Source organism: Tachypleus tridentatus, chromosome 1 (genome assembly GCF_004210375.1).
Source record: "Tachypleus tridentatus isolate NWPU-2018 chromosome 1, ASM421037v1, whole genome shotgun sequence".
Taxonomy (NCBI): domain Eukaryota; kingdom Metazoa; phylum Arthropoda; class Merostomata; order Xiphosura; family Limulidae; genus Tachypleus; species Tachypleus tridentatus.
Genome location: NC_134825.1, coordinates 62798285 through 62824081, shown reverse-complemented (window position 1 = coordinate 62824081; position 25797 = coordinate 62798285). Strand labels below are relative to the sequence as shown.

The 25797-nt window shown below is 34.2% G+C and overlaps 1 protein-coding gene across 2 annotated transcripts in view; it reads left to right on the top strand.

The window, feature by feature from the left end:
• The first annotated feature begins 628 nt into the window (after nucleotides 1-628).
• The window catches only part of LOC143250225 (uncharacterized), a 45088-nt gene continuing 19919 nt past the window's right edge, over nucleotides 629-25797 (top strand). The window contains exons 1-8 of one of the 2 annotated variants that reach the window (XM_076500704.1): nucleotides 629-841; nucleotides 4167-4219; nucleotides 8300-8624; nucleotides 20101-20515; nucleotides 20598-21215; nucleotides 21482-21534; nucleotides 21972-22035; nucleotides 25515-25578. In XM_076500704.1, the coding sequence (XP_076356819.1) occupies nucleotides 829-841; nucleotides 4167-4219; nucleotides 8300-8624; nucleotides 20101-20515; nucleotides 20598-21215; nucleotides 21482-21534; nucleotides 21972-22035; nucleotides 25515-25578 (1605 nt within the window). In that variant the 5' untranslated portion in view covers nucleotides 629-828. Of the gene's footprint in view, nucleotides 842-4166; nucleotides 4220-8261; nucleotides 8625-20100; nucleotides 20516-20597; nucleotides 21216-21481; nucleotides 21535-21971; nucleotides 22036-25514; nucleotides 25579-25797 lie in introns of both variants that reach the window. The other variant, XM_076500711.1, reaches the window with a different exon arrangement.

The following is a 25797-nucleotide window of genomic DNA, read 5'->3' as shown; positions in this document are numbered from 1 at the left end:
GACTGTATCCCTTCTTAGAAGTATTGCAGTATTTGAAATAAGACGTTATAAGACAAATTGTGAACTGTTTTAAGAGTCAAATACGCGAAATTTGTGGACATTTTAGTCGACAAAAGAAAGCTTTCGTTTTCAATAAGACGATTCACATTTGTTTTCTTCTTTTAACCCAAGTGAATTATCCCAACAATATAAACCGTTGCAACAATGCTTGAATTTCTTCTTATATATGATATTAAATTGTTCATTGTGTGTACGCCTCTCTCAAGAGGCATCACAGTGTCTGCAATAAACTTTTACAAGTGAAATATTAGTTTATTTGAAGAGTCAATTGCTTTTAAATGTCATTACAAAACTAACAAATTATAATGTTAATTCAGCAGATGTTTTTGCAATACACGAAAACAAAAATTACAGTTTAATTATTTAACAAAATGAATTGCGATATTCAAACATACTATTAACTTTTATACCTTACTGGTGGTTTTATCTCACTGATAAAACTTCTAAATTACTAGGTATTGTACATTCGAATCAAAATATGTTTATTTTGTCAAATTTAATATTTTTACCAAATACTCTTTCTTTTTCGTATTTTTATTTAACGATTTTTTACCTCCATTATTTAACAAGTTTAACGTTAGAGGACGAGTTGTGTTGAACAAACAAAAAAATCATTAATCTTGCACGAAAATAAGTATTATTATTTATTAAATAACATTTAAATTGTTTACCCTAAACTTAATGCTTCTACGATAACTACATTAACTAATAGTTCTTTTCTACGGACTGAAATAGTTTTTTTAATTATACGTAATAGCTCAATATCTGATGGAGAATGAAGGTAAGTTTCAATGAGTGACCGTAAGTGTAAATGAAACTGGAGAGTTCCAAATGTAGTATTTATAAGTAACATTAAATCATTTGTTAAATTACTTTCTACTGGTATTGTAGCTCACAATATATAGGACTAACTGTTCTTATTGTGCAACCAGAAATGTGTGTTGTAGGACCTACTAGAACTAGAGTAGTATTAGTCGAAATGACTTAGGCTTAACATATAATAATATGAAATTTTCAACTATTAACCTGATTGAACTACACAGTACATATATTGCTGTTATTGGTATTTATTGAAGTAAAATTGAAAAAGTGTTCTTTATGCTGTGTTAGTAGTATGCATGCTCTACATATTAACAAACTAAAACTTCAACCCAGTCATCAGCTCATCAAAAGTTCTCTATTTCATTTTCAAGAAATTATCCAACTTGTAAAAATATGATACATATACAGGTCTCTGTATCTCAGAATGGCTGAGATATTGGTTATTATGTATTATGGGGTACTTTGTGTTTGAAAATGGGACTGTTAGAAATTTCCTCTCCAGTTTTAGTTGTAAGACTCAGTAAAAGGTTTGAAAATGAAATTTTGTGAAGGTACATATGATTTATGAAAAGTTATAATGCAAATACTTAATGTATGCAAGTATGTAGACAAACTTGTATATTATACCTAACCCACTGCGAAAGGGCTAATATATGGAGCTTCTGGTTCAAAATATTTTCTCCTTTCCTTCTCCAACTGTTTAAGAGGCTCTATCTCTTTTTGCTATGTGGGCTCCTTTGGATTCCCTCAAACACCCATATTTATCTTTTCTTCTCTGCATATAGACATTGCTTGAGACAGTACCACTGTGGGTATTCTTCATCTGGAGACATCTTTTTGTATATGCTTTTCTTTTTCATTTGGGTGTGTGCCTTGACACAGGAGATTTTGGATTGTTGATCTTCAGCAAAGTTATATCTGCATATCAATATCTTAGAACTGCTCACTGTACCAGGTGCCCTCAATCTTGTTGCAAAAATGAGGTTCTTCAGCCGTTTGATGAGTTGTGCTGTGTTCACAGTGAGGTACTCCAGAACTGGATTCTTTTGCTGTTCACCTGAATTTCAAGTTTTGGTCTCCTATTCCTTATCCTTTAGTCATAGCTGTTGATGCCCTCTGTTAGGATTGCATATTCTTCCTATTTTCCTCACTGTCATATAAGCCACTGTTTCAAGTCTTATTGGTAGTTCCACTTAGGCCAGTGCAGTTACGGTTTCCAGTGTGTGTCAACTTTTACTGACCCCTCTTTTCCTATCACTCACCCTCCTCAAACAACTTCATTCAGGCATGCTACATCCTTCCCTTCTGACACTTTGTCTTCATGTGTGGTTTTTGTTTAGTTTTTCTTTAGATTGGCCAGGTTAACCAAGAGGGTTGCTTTTCTAATTTACCTTTCAAAGCAACCCATTTCCATGCCAGTTTATCAATGTAAGTGGTATGTTAACTTTCACTGGTTTTTCTTGCTGTAACTTTCCTCTGTCCCATCCTAATCTTTTGCACCTGACATTCTTGCCTCCCTTTTAACAAGTGGTTGTAGGTAGCCACTAGTGATGGTTATTGCCCGACATTGTCACCTATCTTCTGTTTCACAAGATATTGTCATGTCTTCATTTCTCTGGTCCCTACTGTTTTGTTTTGTTCTTTCTGTCTTTGAAATCCTCTGCATCCTACAGTCTTCTGTACCATCTAACTTCCTCTCTTTGACCTGATGTCATTCTATTTCTAATATCATCTCTCCTTAAAAACCTTTTTCCTCCTCCACTTGGTCTGTAGATGTCAGTGTGTAGAATTGTTTGCTCTCAAGGACTCTCACATATGATATCACTGGTCCTATGCCATTTTCCACCTGAATTGGTTTTTCCTGCACCAAATCTTTTCCTGCACTTTCCTCCACAAAGATGTTTTTGGTAGATTATCTGATTCTCCTGTAGTCATGTGTTTGGTGCTGTGCCAAGATTCTTTCTTGTCTTTCTATCTCTCCCAAGCTTTTTTTTTTTTTTCCATTACAATCTCCTATATTCTGCATCCTCTCCTTGTTCCTTTGCTTTACCTGTTCTTCCTCTGTGCAGATATTTCTTGCCAACAGTCTCTTTTATGACAATCCTTTAGGCTTAGGAATGGTGGGAACCTACTCGGTTGAACTTATGAATCTATCATGTCTTTTGTGACCAACTGATGAATGCTACAAATTTTACTGAGAGACCCTTTGTTTTCCTCTCCTCCTCCCTTGTCTTTCCTTCATCCAAATGTATCTTGCCAGTCTCTTTGAGAGAGTGTCAGACCTGTTGGCCAAGGATGCTATTAAACAGGCTTCTCATCCTTCTCTAAGATTTTATTCCCATACATTTGTCATTTACAAGATAAATGGAGATTGATATCTCCTCATCAATCTTTCACATCTTAGTCAGTTTCTTGACCTCTCTTAGTTTACTGAGGAATGTTTCCCTACCCTCCAGTGGCCTTTTGCTCCATGACTCTAGATGACCCAAGTGTTCCTGTAAGCCTGTCCCTCAAGTGTACTTCTTGCTGCTTTTTCTACCAATATAGACCTTTCATAGTTTTTTCATGCTAAAATTCTCCTAATCATTCATAGTGTTCATAAAGTCAGTAGAAGATACTGTGCAATGTAAATCATGCATTTCCACTATTGTTAGTGATTTTGCCCATCTTCTTCAGGGGACAAGCTAGTTTGGTGAGGTAAGTAGGTTTTCCATTTCTTTTCTACATGATACTTGTATGTCCAAGAACGTAGCTTTGGATCATTTCCCACAACATCTTTAGTTAGTAAGAGCACAGCATAGTATTAAATATTATGTCACAAACTTGTACTTTAGCTCTTTTGGACTTGAGGATAAAGAAAGTCAAAAGTTGTTCTTTAGGGAATAGAAATTGATAAAAATAATTCTAATCCTGAGTAGCTAAATGGAATGTAATAATCAGAAACAAGTAGTCTTATTGATGTGTATATTTTAGTCTTACAAAATATAAAATTCATTACTGTAATTAAGGCTTAATTTATCATTTTTTAATTTATCAATTAGCTTAAAATTGATGTAATAGATGAAGCCAGTAGAAATTGGTGAAGATAGTATCAGCATTCAGTTTCTGGTTGATCAGGTTGAGCTAAGATATCTGAAAAGGATTCTTTTCTTAGTATTCAAATGTTGATAATCTTTGAAATAATGATATTTATTAGATTGCAAATATATATTTTAAAATTCATGATATTGTGTAAATGATGGAGTCCTTCTTGAAGGTTCTTTTAATCTTCTTGTATTTTATAGAATCCAGAGACAGTGGACCCATGGAAATTGAAAGTGATGGTGAAGGTCAACAGGTTTGTTAGATTTTCATTTATTTTGATAATTTTTAACGAAGTTTGCTAATTTGTGGACTCATTAATAAATTAGTTTCACATAAGACTTCTCTTCCCATTCTCAGCCTTTTTTTTAGACATTTTTAGCAACTCTTTGTTTATTATGATTAACACCATCAATTACATTAAGTTAGGATTAAGTTATATTTTAGTCCTAAACTGTTATACATGTAACAGTACAATACCTGTAACAAGTATAAAATGTGATTGATATTTGTTCATTGGGTTTCTCTGTATAATTTTTCACAAGATAATTCTACTAAAAGTAAAGTAAATAATACTTCACTAAAAGTGATTGTCCTTATATTTTACGTGATAAATTAGTAATGATTCTTGTCACAGTGTACAATATGTAATATATATTAATTGGTCAAAATAATTTTTTTTTATCCCAGAAAAAGAAAGAGATGGTAAAACTTTTACTCTTGTGATACTAAATCTACCTATTTGCAATAATTAAAATAATTCATAAGGTGAAAATTATATTATGAAAAAATTTTTGACAATAGATTTAGAATTTTTCTTTCATTCTCTCATCAACATGAAGACTTAGTGAAGAAATTTATACATATAAAAAAACATAAGCTTTCAAGCATAAAGTTGTTGATACTGACAGAAGTTTAGAACACATTAAAATGATAAATACATCTATGTTTTAGGACACGAGCTGGAAGAAATTGTAGAAACACGTGAACACACTGAAAAATTAGTGAATAAATCACATAAAACTAATTGTACTAATCAGTGTTCAAGTATTAGACTAGTCAGACTGTTGTTTTCTCTTTCAGTATACATATTTAACTGGAGTTAGTCATAATCATACAGGGGTCCTATTCATGTAAATAGATGAACAAGTAAACAGTATTACTATTTGTCAGTAATTTATGTCCAGTAAATGTTGACAACTTCATTTAAATAATCGAGTTCAACAATCAGCTCTTTTCCGAGGAAATAAATGACAATGAGTAGTAACTTACCATAACTGTTTTTTTAAAGCAGGTCTATCTCAAGTAATGCTCATTGTGTTTGTAACTTGTGAGAAATATGCAATATATTAAACTATTAGTTCAGCCAAAGTAAACATACACACAACTCATTGTGTTTGTAACTTGTGAGAAATATGCAATATATTAAACCATTAGTTCAGCCAAAGTAAACATACACACAACTGGCATCAGAGTTGCCAGTTACATATAAGTATTTTAATTACTCTGATATTTGCAGTAATCAGAAATATACTAATTTTGATTAATTATTTTCAGTGTTTGTGACAATAATTAATTAAGCTGAACAAACCTGGATTAAGCAAAAATCTAATGGCAATAATTTGATTACTCTGACAGTCAAAATAAATGAAAACAGGAATGATCAGTTATTGTAAAATTTGAATAGTTGTTTTAATGACAGTAATGAATTTAATCATAATATTGATTAACCAGTGTGGCACTAATTAGCATAGATGATTCTTCTAGGTGATTAATTGATTGATTGTCCAGCTCTGAATTGGAAATTAAAAAGATCTTTCTCAACAATTTTAATTTGTTAAGCATTAAGCTCATTTTTAACATTTTAGAATAAGTATGAATTAGTAAATGCTACCTGAACATTCTTCCCTCTGCATTCATATAACCTAATAGTTAAGCCAGAATAAGAATGTAATAAGGTTTTTATAAAATATGTATCTTAATTTTGTTTTTTTTAAATCAATTTAACTTAGGGGTCATTCCGTGTCAAATCATCCAGATTTTGGAAAACATTTCAGGCAACCTACTCAGAATGCCTTGAAAAAATTCACATGTGCTCATCTACACATATAATGAAAAACTGGCAAAGATTAGATCAATATATCTAATAGTTTCTGATTTACATCCCTGTAAAATTTAATTAATTTTTATTTATTTTTGGCAAATTCATTTTCGGGCAACTTTGGCTGCTAAAAGCAGCAAGAGTAATGGTGGTAGAAGGCTGAAATTTGCTACACTGACTAAATTAATCTCACAGAATTCAAAAATGGTCTCAAACCAAGTTTGTCTTTCTTAAGATTTTTATAGTAAGGCTGTCAAATCACTTGAAAACCCAAACTCGTAAAAAACATTGGTTTATTTAATAAGCCATAGCTCTAAGACATAATATAATACAAAGCTGATATTTTTTTCAAATTTTCTATAATATATCAGTTGATAAATCAGCAATTGTTGTAATTAAAAGTCTATTAGATCTCCTGTAAAAAAATTGAGTTGCATGCAACTTTTTATGATTCAACTAAAAATAGCCACACTTCAGGCCACAGTTTGACCATGTCACCTGTTATTCAGCCTTTTCAAATTTTTACCATATATTCTTACATCTCTGAATATGATCTAAAAAAAATATCGAAATGGTGTTCAACCTACTTTTTGAGTTATAACTTTTTTAAAGTATCCCTGACCATACGTTTTTCACTTGAAAAAAAAACTTCAAGTGTTACTGTGTGCAAATATATCCATACAATTTTGAAAAATACCTGTTAGAATTTTATGAATCCCACTGAAATATTCTAACCAGCCTTAAACAATGTTAAATAATGAAGTTGTAAGAAACAAGAAAGAATTAATTCCTTTCTGAACAATTTTATTGGCATAACTAGTTAGATAACATGTCAATGCAAATATATTGTGTATGCATTACAGTTATGCAGATATGGCTGAGTTTAAGATTCATAATATAATAAATACAAAGGTAAATCAGACACAAAGAGCACAGTGCTACAACAGGGGATAACTGAGAAAGATTATGGTCACACCAAACTGAAATAATCGTGACAATGTTTCACAAACTGCTTTGGCGATGAACTAGCCTTAACAACATCAAATAAACATTGCTTTGTTCAGACAGCTTGAATAAATTTCTGAAATTTGAGTTTCATTATGTTGAGATCACTATGACTTAGAACATAGTGGCGAGCACTACTGCCTTGCTCGGTAGATGTACTTATCAGACAAACAATATGTTGGAAAGGAATTCAGCTTTCATCTTTACGTGACCTTGCAGGCCATAAGAACGGTTCATTTCTTGATTTCTTCATAAATAACACCAACGCATTGGAATGTTCATCTGATATATCTTTTATGTTTCCCATATACCATTCATGATCGTATATGCATGCCACATATTTCCCTGGCTGATAATTGTCATTGCTATCATTAGACTTTATCTGAGCTGCTGCAGCATCACTTTCACTGCTACTATTAAGTCTTAGAGCTATGGCTTATTAAATAAACCAATGTTTTTTTTACAATTTTGGGTTTTAAGGTGATTTGACAGCCTCACTATGCAGATCCTAAGAGAGATACACTTGGTTTGAGACCATTTTTGAATTCTGTGAGATTAATGCAGTCAGTGTAGTAAATTTCAACCTTCTACCACCATTACTATTGCAGCTTTAAGCAGCCAAAATTGCCCCAAAATGAATTTGCCAAAAATAAAACAAAAGTAATTAAATTTTACAGGGCTGTAAATCAGAAACTGTTAGAGATGTTGATTTAATCTTTGGCAGTTTTTCATTTTATGGGTAGATGAGCACCTGTGAATTTTTCAAGGCATTCTCTGGAGGTCACCTGTAGCCCCTTGGATGATTTGACATGGAATGACCCTTAGAACATTTATAAAGGTATGGTTCACCCATGGCACCTTGTTAAGGATCACACTTTAGTTTTAGCCATTAATTAATATCTTAAAGAAACTGTATTATATTTAATGATTGATGTAAACTGTAATAAAAATGTTGGTTATGAACAATTAATACTCAAAAGGTTTAATACATTAAAAATAACAATTTAAATGGTTATAAAGACTGATGGAAGACATGAGAATTCTTCCCAATGTGTGTGTATGCTTTGTTTTTTTAAACTGTAATCAGTACAATTTTAAACCACTTTATTAAGAGCTTGTTCATGTGTGTGTAGAAGTTTCTGATAATGGTAAGAAACTAGGAACCTTAAATATTGTTATTTGTTTTATCTAGGCAATCACAGAAATTATAGTTAAACATCTTTTCTAAAGGAGTTTGTTAGGTCAGAAGCATCACAGTCTGATGCTGAAATGGAAGAACAAGAACCTGAAGAAAGAGAAGCTAACAGTGATGAAGGATCAAATGGTCATCTATCTCCTGTAGCAAGTGATGAGGAAGAGTTCCAAAGAAGTGATCCAGAGGAAGGAGAGGTGAGAAGTGAGCAAGATCAGTCAGAAGAAGAGGGGGAGGTAGTGGAGAGAGAATCAGATGATGATGAACAAGAGGAGAGAGAATCAGATGATGATAAAGATGAAAAAGTAAAGAGTGATTCAGATGGAGAACATGTTGAAAGTGATACTGAAGCACAGGAAAGAGGTATATGGAGATTAGTTTTCTATAATTTGTATAGTTTATACATGTATAAATTTAAGATTCAGTATTTACCCAAAATCTGTAGAATTTTAGTTTGGGAATTATTTAACTGATTTGAAGTCTTTGTCTCCAAGTGATGATGATAATAAATATATAAAAATCATTGTATTGAAATGAATCAAATTAAACTACAAAATAAGTATTACAACATATTCATTTGACAGATATTTGCTTACAAGTGAATGACCAAAAAGATAATTCATTTTAAATTGCAAAAACCTACATGTATGAATAATCAAATGTGACAGTTTTTATAGTGTAGATAAAGTTACTTTCAACAGAATAGTAAACTTAAAAATGTAAGGTGTAAGTTGCTTGAAGTGTGTAATTCTTAATAGGTGGGTTAAAATCAACAAAGGGTTCTTGCAATAAAGTTGTAAAAATTGTTACACATATTAGACCTGTAAGTGTAAATAATTTCATTATCCCTGTTACAATAAGTTGTCAACACATGAATGATAACAAGATGGATGTGGATCATTTGCTATTACAAGCATTGATTTCAAATTTTAGTCTTCAGAAGTTGCAAACCATATATGTAAAATGGTAAACTATGGCAGTATAATTACTTTCACAGATACTTATGTTGGATATAGGCTGGGTGTATTCCATCTAATCTGTAATGAAAGGGTTAAGAGATCTCTGTTTGTGTTTTGTGATGCAAATAGTTTTTTTGAGTATTGTACAGAATTATTGCTATTAACAGTTTGACAGACCAGCTTTTGTAAGTCATAAAAGGAAGAAAACTTTTTTTTTTTTTTTACTCTACAGACAGCTTTATGTATACTAGCGTACTTTTGTCATAAAACTTGAAAAAAAAAGTATTTTAAAATGTTTAAAAAAATTTTTTATGTAACCTTAATTAAATTTTAAGAAGTGGAATTTCCTAAGCTTCAGTAGTTACAGAACAAGAATATTTAGTGTTTATTGCTAATAATTATGGTTTTATAATACATTTTTCTTGCCAAGCTGTAATGAATAGTTGATTAGCTTTAATCTCTATTTTTGTATACATCTTCTCTATAAATTATTCAAGAACAGCAGAATAAAATAAGACTTGATTTTATTGTTTATGGAAGTGAGTGTAGAAATGTGATTACTTATAACTAGAGCTGAGTGATATAATTGATTACCTGTGAGCATTGATTATATTAATTAGTATCAGATAAACTAATCCATTAATCAGAAGTACTATTTGATTCATTAATGTTACAAAAATAATCAACTAATTGAAATTAACACTCCAAAATAATCTTTCCTCCACTGCCACTTACAGCTATTACTTGACTGCCAGGGTTTCTTCTTTCCATATCTAAGCATTAGTCAGTTTTTTTCTTACTTGCTCCAGTCTTGTGTACCCCATTCAATTGCTTTTGGTGATATGTATCTTGTGATACTCTCCATCTGCATCAATGTGCCTTCTATCTCATTTAGCTAATTTTATCAGTTTTGATTTAGCAAGTTGATTCTGGTATTAATTCCCAGATTATTATTTCCAGCACAGAGACCAACTGTGTTTCTCCTCTCCCACCTCTGATATCTAGCATTGCATAAGAACTGGAGGTGGGAGGAGCCACTCTTGGTTGAGACTGTCAGTGATCCTATTTGTAGTGAGGAGGAGGAATGTATTCAGTTCTACAGTGGTCTTCCAAGAGGCTCTGAGGCTGTATTTTAGAGGTGATTCTTGACATTTTGGAGACAAGTGTTTTTGTTTTTTTTCCCTGTTCCTTCTTTTTAGTCATTTGGATTTTCAGCCTTCTTATGGACCAGTGGTAAATTTACAGACTCACAGCACCAGGATCCAAGGTTTGATTCCTTAGGATGGACAGAACAGGCAGCCTGCAGTTACTTTGCTGTAATAAAACAACTTTATTCACCATGGTCTTTATCTCATCTATGGAAAACAAAATGGAGGCCACTTTGGCACAAGCTACCTTTTAGTTGTTGTTTGTTTGATTTTGTTTTTGCTGTTGGTTGTTCGAGCATATGTGATGTTTTGGGCTTTTTTCCAGTTACTCTCAAGCCTACAACTTAACTGATAGCTGAGAGATCTGACAGTGAATTTTCTTTTCTCCATATACAGAAACTGTGGTTCATACTGGAAGGTTTACTTCTTAATTGTATGAAAGAACAGTTGAGCTTCAATTAACACATTGTTGGAACTTTGTGATTTTACCTACTACAACCAGATGGAGTCATTCTTCTGACTCTTGATTAATATCTACTCCTTAAATTTCAGGGTTCTGAGATGGAATTTATAGTTAACTTATATATATTTATACTCCATGATGAGACAGTGTAAGTGTACAAAGTTAAAATTCAACTTCAACACTTTGTTAGAAGACTCAGGATCACTTGTTTAATTGAAAATGAACTTAATACATTGTTAGTATGCTTGTTGGTTCAACTTTTCTGCTTCAACATTCCTTCCAGTTGTTATTGGAGTCTCAAATTTCACCAGCTTTTACAGGGTCTCATAGTTCTAACCCTATTTGAGAGTACCAATCTCCAGTATCACTTCTTCTGTACACTGGTACTCAGAATAGATTCTGACTATATCTAAGATTTTCACTGCTTAGTCATATTTTCAGCAGTGTTGTTGATTATAGTAAGTTTAGTAGCTGTGAGGGCTTGGTTTCAAGAATATTTGGATGTGTGATAATTTGAAGTGACAGTGTTTTGGAAGCTAACATTTTCCTAAATCGAAAATGTATTTCCAATAATACTTAACTCCGATGATATTCTTCTGCCTTCTTCCTCACCAAGAACCAGTATTGTAGACTAGGATGGTATCAAGTGGTAAAATCATCTGAATGAGATGCTTGTTTACAGTACTATGGTAGAAGATGCACTGATTTAGGTGGAGAGTATTCCAAGACAAATATCACCAAAGGCAATTAATTGGAATATAAAAGACTAGGGAAAGCAAGAAAAAATCAGACTAATGGTATGATGGGCAAAAAACAAACCTTGTAGTCAAGTAATAACTGTAAGTGTCAGCAAAGTTAAGTACAATTGGAAAAAAAATTTCATTAGGAAACTATTAACTTTCAGATTATTACTATTTTCTTTATTCCAGCTATAAAGTAAAAGATATTAATAATCTATTTGTTTGTTAATGAGAAAGCTACTTAATGGACTGTCTGTGCTCTACCCATTAGGGGTATCAAACCCAATTTTAGAGTTATAAATTGTTTGTTTCCTACTTCACATTTGTTCAGTTTTGGTTAAGCATGACCTGGTGATTAGAAAGGATCTCATTATTTGTGGGTCTCTGTTTCAATTCATTTTGCCATAAAACTTGCTCTTGCCCTGTCTGTTGTGGCAAAGCTACTTAGACTGTGTCACTTCATTAACTTTGAACTGCTGACTACAGGGAATACAGCTTTCTGACAGCACCTACTGTTAACTGTTTGCCTGTTTACTTATTAGGTAAAGCATAGATTTACCTTTATTTACAATTTGTATATTTATAATTTAAAATTTCATAACTGTATTCTTTAATGATATATAAACAGGGACAGGTCTGGGGTAGGAAGTCCAGTGGTAATGGACTCCTTTTACATTTTGTCCCTCTAAATCATTAACTATATCTTTTAATGATGTTTAACTAGGAGCAGATTTAGAGGTGCAGTACAGAGACCTGCACTCCATTCATCAGTTTTTTAGAAATTAATAAATATATTCTTCAATGTTTTGTAAGCCCTGGACCCATCTCCATTGTTTTTGGAACTAATTTAAAAAACATCAAACAAAACAGCCTTTTGCTTAAATTCAAAAAACATAAAGAAAAATTAAAATTACATCATGCTGCTTGTATATAACTGATTTTTAAGCCAACCAATTAATTGACTAGCAAAAACTGCCAATTGTCCAGTTCTTATGACTGAATGCAAGTATGCTGTGTTCTAAGCAGCAGTAGTTACAAAAGCAGCCTATGTTCACCCAATATGCAGTGATGTATGTGTGCTAAACAGAAACATTGACCCAGTCGGGTGTTTTAATGTACACTTCTACTAGATGTGATATCATTGGTTTTAATAAATAACTTATGTAAAAAATAAGATTGAGAATTATATATACACGTAGATAGAAATTTTATTTAAAAATGTTTTATAATCAGATATACAGTGGTCATTTTTTGCTATCCATACCATCATAAAATTTATGAATTACTGTAGTTTGTGAAATAACTTGTTTTATTTTTGAGCATCATATTGAACATACTAAAATTAGTTTTGTCTTAAAAAATTGCATGTATATTTTGTAAAAATCTTGCATTATATGAGGTCCTGATAATTCTTATATGTCATTGAAAAAATATTTTAATTAAGTGGTTTTATTGCAACTGTTATTTTTCTCAATGCTGTTTGTGCATTTTTTGTGTGTAGCAGCTACAGGCTTAGAAATGATATATCTATAAATAGTAATATCTTTATTTGGATTCATATAACCCATAATTAAATAGACTACACATTTTCAGAACTGAGAAATGCATCACTTGGTGTCTCATCATTGTTCTACTGTGAGCACTTGTCTTGAGAAATGTTGTTTAATGTTCAAGAAATAAAAAATTAACAAAATTTTATATAAAATATATCACTGTTATGCAAAGTGTTGTTTCTGTTTTATTTATATTTAGAGGTTATGAAAGGGAATGTAGAAAGTAAGAAACAAACTATTCTTAAATGTGAGCACTGTAAGTTGAATATTTACTCTCTGAAATATGACAAGGCAGTATTTCAATTTGATGTCTAAAAGTTTTTTCACAAACTATTTTTATAAATCAAAAATACATAATTACAATTGGAAAACGTACATTGTAGACTTTTAAGTACTGCATTATGCATGTGTGTGTGAAAAAGAGATAGTATCTTCTAAGTCTTTTTCATAATACTTTTAACTTATAAACGATCACAAAAGTTGAAACAAAATGTTTTATATATTGTGACTGTTTAATACATTAAAAAATATAAAGGTGGGCAGTTGATGGAATTTTCCAATAATTAATTGTCAGTTCTAATAATTGATTTTTCTCATATGAGATGACTAAAGAAAAACATATTTATTGACAAATATGACTAAAAAATGGAAATTTGTCACTCCCAAAATCAGGTTTCAGACCTTGGTGGACAAAGTAGAGACTGTGTTATGTAGCTATATGTATTACAGGTAAACATTATAGCAGTATTTTAATTATTTTTATGAGTAGTGACACAAAACAGTTAAATTTAAGAACCTTGAATCAATTAAAATAATAATACCAGTGTTTGACTACTGCATAATTAGAAGAATTTAAAACACCAATTTTCATGTTATACCTGTATAGTTAAAATCCTTGTCCCACAAAACATGTTTGCCTTTTCAGCCTTGGGGGCATTATAATGTGACAACTAATTCAATTATTCATTGATATAACATTAGTCCAAGTATTGGTGTTAGGTGGTGATGACTATCAGTCTTCCCTCTAATTTTCACTGCTGAATTAGGGACAGATAGCACTCATGTAGCTTTGCACAAAATTCAAAACAAAACAAAATGCTTTATCTTTAGAAACTGTTGCATGTCCATCCAGTGATATGTAGCACCACCTGTTAGATAGAATTGGGTTGAAAAGATATGCATGATATGTTTACCATTTACAAAAAAAAAAACTTACCGATCACATGAGCTGAAGAAATCTTGTAGCAATAGCTCACGCTCTCTAGGGGCACCCCTCGGTGTGGATTCCTGTACGTGATGAGGGGACCTCCCAGGGAAGGTTCTGTTCTGTCTGGTTACCTTCTTTGGGATCTAAACATCCACCCACGTGTTTGCCATGTGTGACGACCTGTGAAGGGGAGGAGAGGATCCTGGTGGTTGAGGGGTCCAACCCTAACACACCACTTTGGCCTTGAATTCCTGTAGACGGGCAGCCTTTGGGTGGCCCCCCTTGGGCCAATCGGCTGGTCCACTTGGGCTAGAGTCAACCAAGTACCAGTGTTGGAAGTTCTCAATGGGTATTGTGGACATTGTGCCTGATGCTGGTGTTTGGGTATAGTGGCGTTGCTGCATTGTCCTTGCATGACTTTGTAGTGCGTCCCCTTGTAGGGCTCCATGGTGGGTGGGGTCAGTGGGTACCGAAATTTTTTCCTTTTCCTATGGATCCTCCAAAAAATTTCAATACAATTGTAAAAAAACATTCAATGGGTAAGCGACCACGTTTTGAATACTCAGTACAGCAATCTTCAACATCAGTAACACACGTACCTCATTCTCTTTCAGAAAAACCTTTAGGGCAAATGTCCCCTTTTTTTATTCAAAAGGGACTAGAGGGACTTGCTGGCTCTCCAAAGTCAGTAAAGAAATTTTGATCTGGTGACATATTGGTTGAAACATCCACATCCCAACACAGTGAACTCCTCTTGAATTCAAAGGCAATTGGGGATATACCTATTGAGGTTACACCCCATGCTACCTTGAATTCTTCACAAGGAGTTATTGTTGAAAGGGATTTGAAAAACGTTCCCAAGTCAGAGATTCTCACTGGTCTCTCCACTCAAGGAGTTTCTGCAGTGAGGCGCATCTCCACTCGCAAAGATGGAGTTACACTGCCAACAAATATCCTCGTTTTAACATTTACTTCACCACGTGCATCTACCACCATCAAGGCAGGTTATCTCATTTGCAGGGTTCGGCCATACATACCAAACCCTCTTCGATGTTTCCAATGTCAGAGATTTGGCCACTCAAAGACATCATGTCGTGGTTCCCTGACATGTGCTCGTTGTGGGGGAAAGGACCATGATGCCTATGAATGTGACATGGGCCAACATTACATCAACTGCAATGGTTCTCACCCCTCTTACTTTCATTCTTGCCCAAAATGGTTGGAGGAAAAAGAGGTGCAGCGTTTGAAAACGACACATAACATTAGTTATCCTGAGGCTTGGAAATTGCTGTCCACCACTCCATCTCAGACATATGCTGCTGCACTTCATTCCACAACTACAGTGGGAGTGCAGACAGATCTTTCTGTGCCTCCAAGAGAATCGTTTTCAAGACAAATGAAAAACCTTTTGACCTCCATGGTTAAAAAGGTTGATGAATCGACTTCCACACCCATCTCTGTTCCTCCCACACATTCCAACAAACCTCAAGGTCCACATCCTTCAGTTTCAAATACAGGCATTTCTTCTGATACATCTTTTTCTCCCACCCCAAGAGGCAAAACAATCATTCATTCGCGTCCTCAGTCACTGAAATCCCCTTCCAATAACAAAGACCTGCCCACTCGACCCAGGGCAGGATCCATGGAGGTTGATAGACCTCCTCCAACTAAGGACAGTAAGGAAAAAAGATGTGGTCGTAAACAGAAGGGTTCTCCAGCCACTTCACCTTCCCATCATTAAAAATGGCCACCTTGATACAATGGAACTGTTGACATTTACGTTCTAATCTGGATTATGTCAAAACACTGATTGCTTCCTACCATCCTGTTTGTCTTTCCTTACAAGAAACATTTCTCAAACCTGCTGATACAGTCACCATTCGGCAGTTTTCTCTGTATAGATATGACAGGCTGTGTGATGGACGAGTACATAGAGGGGTGGCACTGTTGGTTGATCACCATGTGCCCACCCTGTCTTTGTCACTCAACACACCCTTGGAGGCCGTAGCCATCCGTGTTTCCTTGGGTCACACCATTACTGTTTGTTCTCTCTACCTTCCCCTGGAGAGACATATGATCAATCAGACCTTGATGCTTTCGTTGAACAGTTGCTGTCTCCTTTTCTAATCCTGGGGGACATTAATGGACATCATCCCCTCTGGGGAAGTGCTGCTATTGATGGGAGGGGTCTCTCTGTAGAGCGTATGCTCTCTGATCACAATCTTTCTCTTTTCAATACTGGTTCTTCCACTTATTTTCATGCACCTAATCACTCCTTTACTGCTATTGATTTCTTGGTTTGCTTCCCTTCATTATTCTCTCATTTTTCATGGAGGGTTGACAGTAATTCTCTAGGCAGTGATCATTTTCCTATCCTTCTAAGAGAGACTGGCCATGGTCAATGCCACCCTACCCGCGTGCTCCAGTGGAAGCTGGATCAGGCAGACTGGTCCACTTTCACTGCTCTTGCAGAACTTGATCCTGCCATCATAAATCAGTCATCAATAGATGACTGTGTGGCAGCGGTAACTGGCTGTATTATACAAGCAGCTCCTCAGTGTATTCCTAAAACCTCGACACGTTTTCCACGATATCCTTGTCCCTGATGGAATTCTGCTTGCCAGTTAGCACGGAAGACTCAAAAACGGGCCTGGGATACTTTTCGTCGATATCCCATACTTTCAAACCACGTCACTTTCCAACGGGCCCATGCACATGCTAGGTGGGTAAGATGTCAAAGCCAGAAGGAATCTTGGATTAAGTTCACCACTAGCATTTCTTCTACCACCAGTTCCAAGATCATATGGGACAGGATTTGAAAGTTTAATTGGCACCACAATTCTGTCCCCCTCTCGAACTTACTCTCTGATGATCAGGAGGTGGCTGATGTTCGGAGCATCGCTGATACTCTAGGTGAAAGCTTTTGCCGGGTATCTAGCATTTCTGCTTGTTCCTCCACCTTCTTGGCCATCAAGACTCAGGCAGAGCGTTCACCTCTTTCCTTTCGAACTGACTGTTTCTTTGACTATAATTGTCGCTTTACACTGGTGGAACTGAAAATGGACCTTCATTGGTCTGCCAGTACATCTGTTGGACCTGATGATGTTCATTATGACATGCTGCACCATCTATCTCCTGCTTCTCTTGATGTCCTTCTGATTGTCTTTAACCGGATCTGGCAGGAGAATGTTTTTCCTGATGCCTGGCGCCAGGCTATTATTTTACCTTTCTCTGAGCCAGGGAAAGATCCCAAGATTCCTTCAAACTACCATCCAATTGCTTTGACGAGCTGTCTCTGTAAGACCTTAGAAAGGATGATTAATGCTCCTCTTGTTTGGTTCCTCAAATCAAACAACCTCCTCTCGCCCACCCAGTGTGGGTTCCGACGACAGCACTCCACCACAAACCACCTAATTCATCTTGAAACATCAATCAGAGAATCCTTTCTCAAACGCCAACAGCTTGTATCAATATTCTTTGACATAGAGAAGGCTTATGACACAACATGGAGGTATGGCATTTTGCGAGACCTCCATACATATGGGTTACGTGGCCATTTACCCATGTTTATTAAAAAATTTTTAATGGACAGGAGATTCCAAGTTCGTGTGGGTTCGACACTTTCCCGTTAAAAGAACGGGAACTTGGAGTCCCTCAAGGCTGTGTTTTGAGTGTCACACTCTTCAGTATAAAGATAAATGCCATCACTGAACAACTCCCTCTCACTATTGCGAATGGGCTGAATGTCAACGACTTTCACATCTCGTCAGTTATCAAACATGAGATATATTGAGCGGCAACTACAAACAGCTCTCAATCGTGTACTGAAGTGGGCTATGGCAAACGGCTTTAATTTCTCTCTTTCTAAAACCGTATGCATGCACTTTTGCCACCGACAGGGTATTCACCCTGATCCTGAGCTTCATATCGGTGAAGTTTTGCTACCAGTGGTCCCTGAGACCAAATTTTTGGGGCTTATCTTTGACCGTAAGCTGACCTTTATACCACACTTAAAGCAGCTTCGGGTCAAATGCACAAGAGCACTGAACATCCTTTGTGTCCTCTCTTCTACCAGTTGGGGAGCAGATCAATGTTCAATGTTAAAGGTATATCATGCTCTTATTTGATCAAAACTCGACTATGGATCAATGGTCTATGGCTCTGCCAGACCCTCGGCCTTAAAGATGCTGGACCTCATTCATCACCAAGGACTTCGACTCTGCACTGGGGCTTTCCGTACCTCTCCAGTTCAAAGCTTATACGTTGAATCTCATGAACCTTCTCTGCACCTTTGCCGTTTGGAACTTTCTTTACAATATTCTTCGAAGCTTCGTTCCTTAACAAAGCATCCCACCTGGGGTTGTGTTTTCCTTCCTCGGTGGGCCGTACTTTTTCAGAACAGACGATCTGCCATTGCTCCGTTTGGCCTTCGCATCCAGGCACAATTGGTTGAATTGGATCTGTCCTTGGATAACATTGCAGATTCCACAGGTCAGCTCATCCCACCATGGCTTATTACAGCCCCCAAATGTGACCTTTCTTTCAATCATCTGAAAAAGGCAGATACTCCAGATTGGAAGTATTGTCTTTTATTTAATGAACATCTTTCAAACAATCATTCCATTCCCATTTATACAGATGGTTCCAAATCAGGTAATTCAGTGGGCTCTGCTATGGTTTGCTGTGGTTCGGTAGTTGCACGTAGAATCCCCTCTACAGCTTCTGTGTTCACTGCTGAACTGTATGCCATATCTCTTGCCCTGGATCATATTGCAGCTGATCAGTACTCCAACTGCACTATTTATACTGACTCGCTTAATTCTATACAGGCCCTGGAATTGCTACACGTTGGCTCACACCCTGTTCTCGCTGATATTCGAAACCGACTGGCCCATTTCTCATTAGCAGCTACTTCAATCCAGTTTTTCTGGATACCAGGCCATGTTGGTATTCGCGGGAAAGAGCTTGCAGACACGGCAGCTAAATCTATCTGCTTCGGCACTATCACCACTGTGCCTATTCCGTATATGGACTATGGTCTTGTATTCAAGGCTCGGCTCTGTGCCAGCTGGCAGTCCACTTGGAGTGAGCAATGCGACAACAAGCTTATTCAAATAAAACCCTATATTGGGCTTTGGCCATCTAGCTTTCGTAAAGTTCGGAAGGAGGAAGTTGTTCTAACTAGACTACGCATTAGTCACAGTTTTTTAACTCATCGTTTTCTTTTATCTGGAACTGATGCACCAATGTGTAGTTTGTGTAACACTCAAATCACTATCAGCCACGTTTTACTTTCTTGCCATCGTTACAATTCTCAACGACGGCAATATTTTAAACATATTTTTTCCCAGGGTCAGTCTGTAACATTGGACAGAGTTATTGGTGATGGTGACTCTGTCCACCTTGATAATGTTTTTAATTTTTTAATGGCCATTAATCTTTTTAATCTCATTTAAGTGTTGCATATTTATTCATTACACCTTTTTAATTGTGGTTCCTTTTTTACAGTTTTAATCTCTCTCCTTCAATTTGACATTGGACAATGGCCAGAACATTAAAAATATGAAAAAATAACAAAAATAGTTTGACTAGTGTGGAGTTTTGTGTAACCCCTGACATGACAATTTAAAATTTCATACATGTTTTTATAAATTTAGGTAGTACAGTTAATACTGTTTATATTTGTTATTGTTTATTCTATTCATTAACTGCTAATTTTGCATTCAAGACTAATGTATGACTTAGGATTAACATAGTATGATTTATCAGGCATTGATGAAGAACAAGAGGAAAGAAATCAAAATTATGAAAGTGATGATGAAGTGGAAAGAGAAAATGTGGCAGAATGTAGTGATGATGAAGTAGAAAGAGAGAACTTAGTAGAAGATAGTGATGAAGAAGTTGAGAGAGAAAATGTAGTAGATGGTAGCGATGAGGAAGTTGAAAGAGAAGATGTAGCAGAAGGCAGTGATGAAGAAGTAGAAAGAAATAATATTGCAGAAGGGACTGATGATGAAGAAGACAGAGAAAATGTAGCAGAAGCTAGTGATGAAGAAGTAGAAAGAGAAAATGTGGTAGAAGGTAGTGATGAAGAAGTAGAAAGAGAAAATGTGGTTGAAGGTAGTGATGAAGAAGTGGAAAGAGAAAATGTGGCAGAAGGTAGTGATGAAGAAGTGGAAAGAGAAAATGTGGCAGATAAGAAAGTGATGAAAAAATAAGAAGAGAAAATGTAGCAGAATAAGTAGTGATGAAGAAGTGGAAAGAGAGAATGTAGCAGAAAATAGTGATGAAGAAGTGGAAAGAGAAAATGTAGCAGAAAATAGTGATGAAGAAGTGGAAAGAGAGAATGTAGCAGAAAATAGTGATGAAGAAGTCGAAAGAGAGAATGTAGTAGAAGGTAGTGACGAAGAGGCAGAGAGAGTAGCACAAGGCAGTGATGAAGAAGAAGAAATTGAGAAGGATAATGTAGCAGATGGAAGTGATGTGGAGATAGAGAATGATGCAGAAGAACAGCAACAAGCTGAAAATGAAGCTGATAGAGATGAATCTGACAAAGAAGAATTTGTTGATGCTGATGTAGAAGGAGAAAAACAAGATAGTGGTGGTGAAGATAGCATTGCACAAGCTAGTGATGAAGATCAAATCCAAGATGATGAAGTTAACCAAGGAGCAGAAGAAGAAAGTGTACATGAAGGAAATGAGGTTAGTGACCATGATGAAGAAAGAAATGTAACAAATGATAGTGATGATGAAAAGAAGACCAAAGAAGTTCACAGACATTCTGCAACTTCTGATTCAGAAACAGAAGAGGTAAATGAGAGAAAAGAACATGAAGAAGATGATAGGAAATCTGGTGCTTCAAGTCCATCATTATCAACTGCAAGGTGTGTTTAAATGCATTTTTGTTAGGTTTAACAGTATTATTTAGTGAAACTGGAAAGCTCATTGAAACATGGTGGTCAGTTTGAGATATCTGATGAATATGTTGTGAATTTCAAATACAGATGCAAACATTTTAATTCAGTATCAAACTTAACAGTCAAATTTAACTGCCAGTTTTTACACATAAAGCCTTTTATAGTTGTGAGAAAACTTATTTTTAATAGTCACAAAATATTTGTTTCAAAATATGTTTTTACTTACCTTTCAGAAATAAAGCAGGCTCTGATGATGATGGTGATGAAGGGCCAGAGATTAGTTCTAGTAAGATCATTTCTTTTGGAAACCCTTTACAGTTAACTAATAAAAATATAACATCTAGAATTAATTCTTGATCTTTATTATGATCATTTAGACTGATAAAAAAATCAAACTAAAGTTATTTGTGTATAATAATAATAATATTGTACAAACACTTTTGTCTTTGCAGTGAAAGTAAAATTCAACAGACATGAACTTGTGGTTGGTAATTTTTACTGTGAATCGTGGCATGAGTTTGAAACTATTGTATATATGATAAATATATAAAAATAACTACTGCACATTAAGTTGCATGATTTGTGCTCAATTTTTAATGTACCCAAAAATGAGTGAAATGTTTAGATAATCTTAAATTATATGCCAAAACTTTATTTGATGAAACCAGCTAAACATTCTAGATACAATACATTATTCATTGGGAACTTTTTTTTCTGTTTCAGAAAAGAAAGGTAAAAAAAGACAGAGGCTTAAAAGTGACAGTGATAGTGAGAAAAGTGACAATGAGTAAGTAAGCTTTACATCTGCATTTCTATTTCATGTCTTAGTGACTTTGTTTTAGTGATAATTATTGAGTCAATTCTCCTCCTCCTAAGAATGATCCAAATATATCAGTTTGTTTTATTTTGATTTTTCAGCATAAAAATGTCCAAGAGAAACTACTTATTGCTATTATAAGAATGAAATAGAAAATAAATTACATCACGTTCCCAGTCCATATAGTGTCAGATATAAATATAAATTTAAATACAGTTTTAATAGTGTTATTAAATAGAGGTATTTGTTTTTCTTTAAAATGCCCATATGAATTAGATTTTACTGCTCAATAATTAACATTTTTTCTTCACTTACATATTGTATCCAAATTTGAGTTTTGTGTTAGTTTATCCTTATGTTTACTTCACATAAGTGTTAATATTACTTTTTATAGGTTGTTTAAAATATATAACATTACAAAAAAAGGCATTATAGTGATACAATGTTGTTATTAAAACTCACCTGTAAAAAAAAAACTTTGCTTAATTGTATGTGAGATATTTTATTTTTTAATATATTAAATCTAATAATGCATGCTATTCTTTTGAGTGTTTTAATTTTTCTTTCCTTTCATTTAAAAATATGGGAAAATACTGACTTAAAATAATAGACATTTTAACAAAATATATTAAGCACTTTTGGATTAATCGTTTTATTTCCATGTCATTTGTCATGTTAAGGAAATAAATATATTACTCTGGTAAAGAAACAAAAATGTAATTTAAATGTACATTGTTGCATTTTCTATGACCCTTGCTATTTTAGGGTCATACAGGTAGATGTTTTAAATTTTCATTCATCAGGTTTTGTTTCTTTTCAAATAGGATTTTTCACCAAATTTGTAATTTATGTTATGTGGTTAATAAGATAAAAGAGAGAAAGCAGTGTTACAATGAAACTGTCACTACTAAACTTACTCATTAAGATACACTAACATTAATTTTTATTCCAAAAAATTGAATAGTAACTAAGGTTTTATTGTGATGTGCTTCAATGCTTAAAGAACTGAATAGAGAAGTTACTAACATTAACCATAAGCAAAAGCCTGATTGCCATGAACGTAAAAACACATGGCTTTTTGCAGGGTGAATTTGTTATTTTTGTGTTATAACATTGAAGAAACATTTTCATCTATCAACAGTACAATATCTAATAGACTATTCACTGTTTTTTAATTCAAAATGATATAGATAAAAGCATTAGGCAGAAAGATAATCAAATATAGATAACAGAATTGACACTTGCATGTATTAACTTTTTTAAACTGTTTTTAAAGAGTTTGTCTTAAAACTAGTTTGATTTCTAAACTAAATTACTTGTACAGACTATTAGCAAAATTCCTATTTATTACCTTAACAGAATTAATTTTTCAATACTAAAAATCACACAATTTAGTTGTTGAGAGAATATAAAGTTTATGTAAGCTAAAACTGGAATTTAGGAAAGTGTTATTAAGTAGTTATATAGATTTATAAATTTCTTATTAACATTGGTTGTAGCAAATAACTTCTTGTATGGGGAAACCGTAAATGTGTTTTTAAATCAAAGATAAAGACATTATGCAAAAAGTCAAGTAACTTGAATACAATAAATATATGTGTTCTTTAGTTGTGGATACTTAACGGTTAGTGGGCTTCAAATCTTATATACTGGGGGCAGCTGGAAGAGAGGTTAGCACGAATAAGTTGGTTTTTTTGCCTCTTTTTGCCTTTACCTTCATTTAAGGTTTAGAGCACACTCCACTTACACACTTCTAATAATTTTTGGAAAAAAACTGTTGCTTGAAAAAGAAAGAATTTCTGTTTATATGGTGTAATTTTCTTTTATATGTTTTACTTAAGGTTTAGATGCAGTCATTTTGATAAGCTAGTGAAAATGTTTTTTTCTGTAATTTTGTTGAAGTTTAAGATGTTTTAAACAATATGTTCCATGCATCAGTGACATCACATAAACATTAAAAATTTTTAATGTTTCTAATAAAATATTATTTCATGCAAAAACTTAAAATATTTCCTTTAAAGTTTTTCTGAGATTTGGTTTATTTTTACTTTTGTCTTATGATATTTATTGTCAGAAAAGAAAACTAAAATCCTTAGCACTTATAATTATAAGAAAGTTATAATTTACACCTTATGAACGAAAGTTCACTTTCCAAAAATACTTTTATTGGAGGTGTTATGTTACCCACTTTACCTTAATATTCCCCTTTTCATCATGGATAGATTTCTGAATATCCATTTTGCATATTTAGTCTTTACAAGTGAGATATCTTCTGAGTTGCATCTCAACAAATTTAACACATTTATTTTTTGGTGAACTTTTCATTTATCTGGTGGGGGACTTTTTATGGACTGATATTCAGACTTCTCTCATTGCTTTTCTCTCATGTTTTTACATTCTCAAGCAGCTTTCTTCTAGGTGTTTTCCCCTACCCCATGGCCATTTTTACATCTGCTAGATTATAAGGAGGAGAAGTAATTTTGTCATAATCTTGACTTTATATTCTAGGATCCCTTACATATTGCTTTCAGTGGATCCCACTTTGTTGCAAGTGATGCCCAGACATGTGTGCTTCTGTCATTCCAATTACACACAAGTAAATGATTTGATTATTCTTACTACTAGCTGCAACAGGCTCTTTAGAAATGAGATGTTCCATAACACCATTTAGGCACTTGCCATGTGGTATTACTATATTATTATGGACCATCCATGCTGATCATTGAATTAAATACATTGGAGTTGGTTTGCTTTGAAAAAGGTATGGAACTTGGTTCACCAATTGAACATTTTTCAGAGGACTGTTCCTCAGGATTCGTCAATGCATATTACCCCCCAGACTCTAGTAGACCTTGGGAGTCCTTATCACCCATAGTTTGCACTTGCTGGAACAGAGGGTTTTCCTCCAGAGTGTTTGAGTGTGCACCTCTACTTTTGGAGAAGAGGGCAAATTTGGAGACCTTCATATTTGGGTCTCTAGACTTTTTTCCCAGCCTCTGCATGAACCTACTCATACTTCTGGTTAAGATTTGACACAAAGCTGTATGTTCTCATTGATCAATGTTGGTTTTGTATATTGTTCATGAAAAGAGATCCACTATCTCTTCATAATTTCAAATGTGAAGTGGTCCCATCCTAGGTCCTTGGTTGAACACAGGTTCTTCCATAGTGGATGAGTTCTGTTCCTTTAGTTGAGCACAGTATACATGATCTTGTCATCCCAGCCTGGGCTGTTGCCTTTTGAACTTCTTCAAATGGAGAAGTTTTGTCTCCATTGGTTTTGCTTACTTTCTCATCATGATTCTGGTGGTTTGGAATGCATAACACCAGAAATAATGCACTTTGTAGGCCCTGATAATTACACTGGCAAAGTGGATGGTATTTGTAACCATTTATGTTAAACTTTCAGTAAAGATAATTGTAACTGAATGGCAAAAATGTATTTTTAGGTCAAATGTGGGAGAACTGATTGCTGATATTTTTGGTGAAAGTGATGAAGATGAAGAATTTGAAGTAAGTTAACAATGATGATGTTTTATAAATACTAGAAATTTATATTGTTGTAACATTTTAAAAATTTGTGTTGATTTTTTGTGAATGACTTTGCAAATAAAGATATAATATTGACACTAAAACTTCATTAAACCTGCAAAGAAAATGGTCTAATTTTGGATTTATGAATCTGTGTTCTCAGTTTAAAGAAAGAAGGATTAATCTATAATTATCATGCAA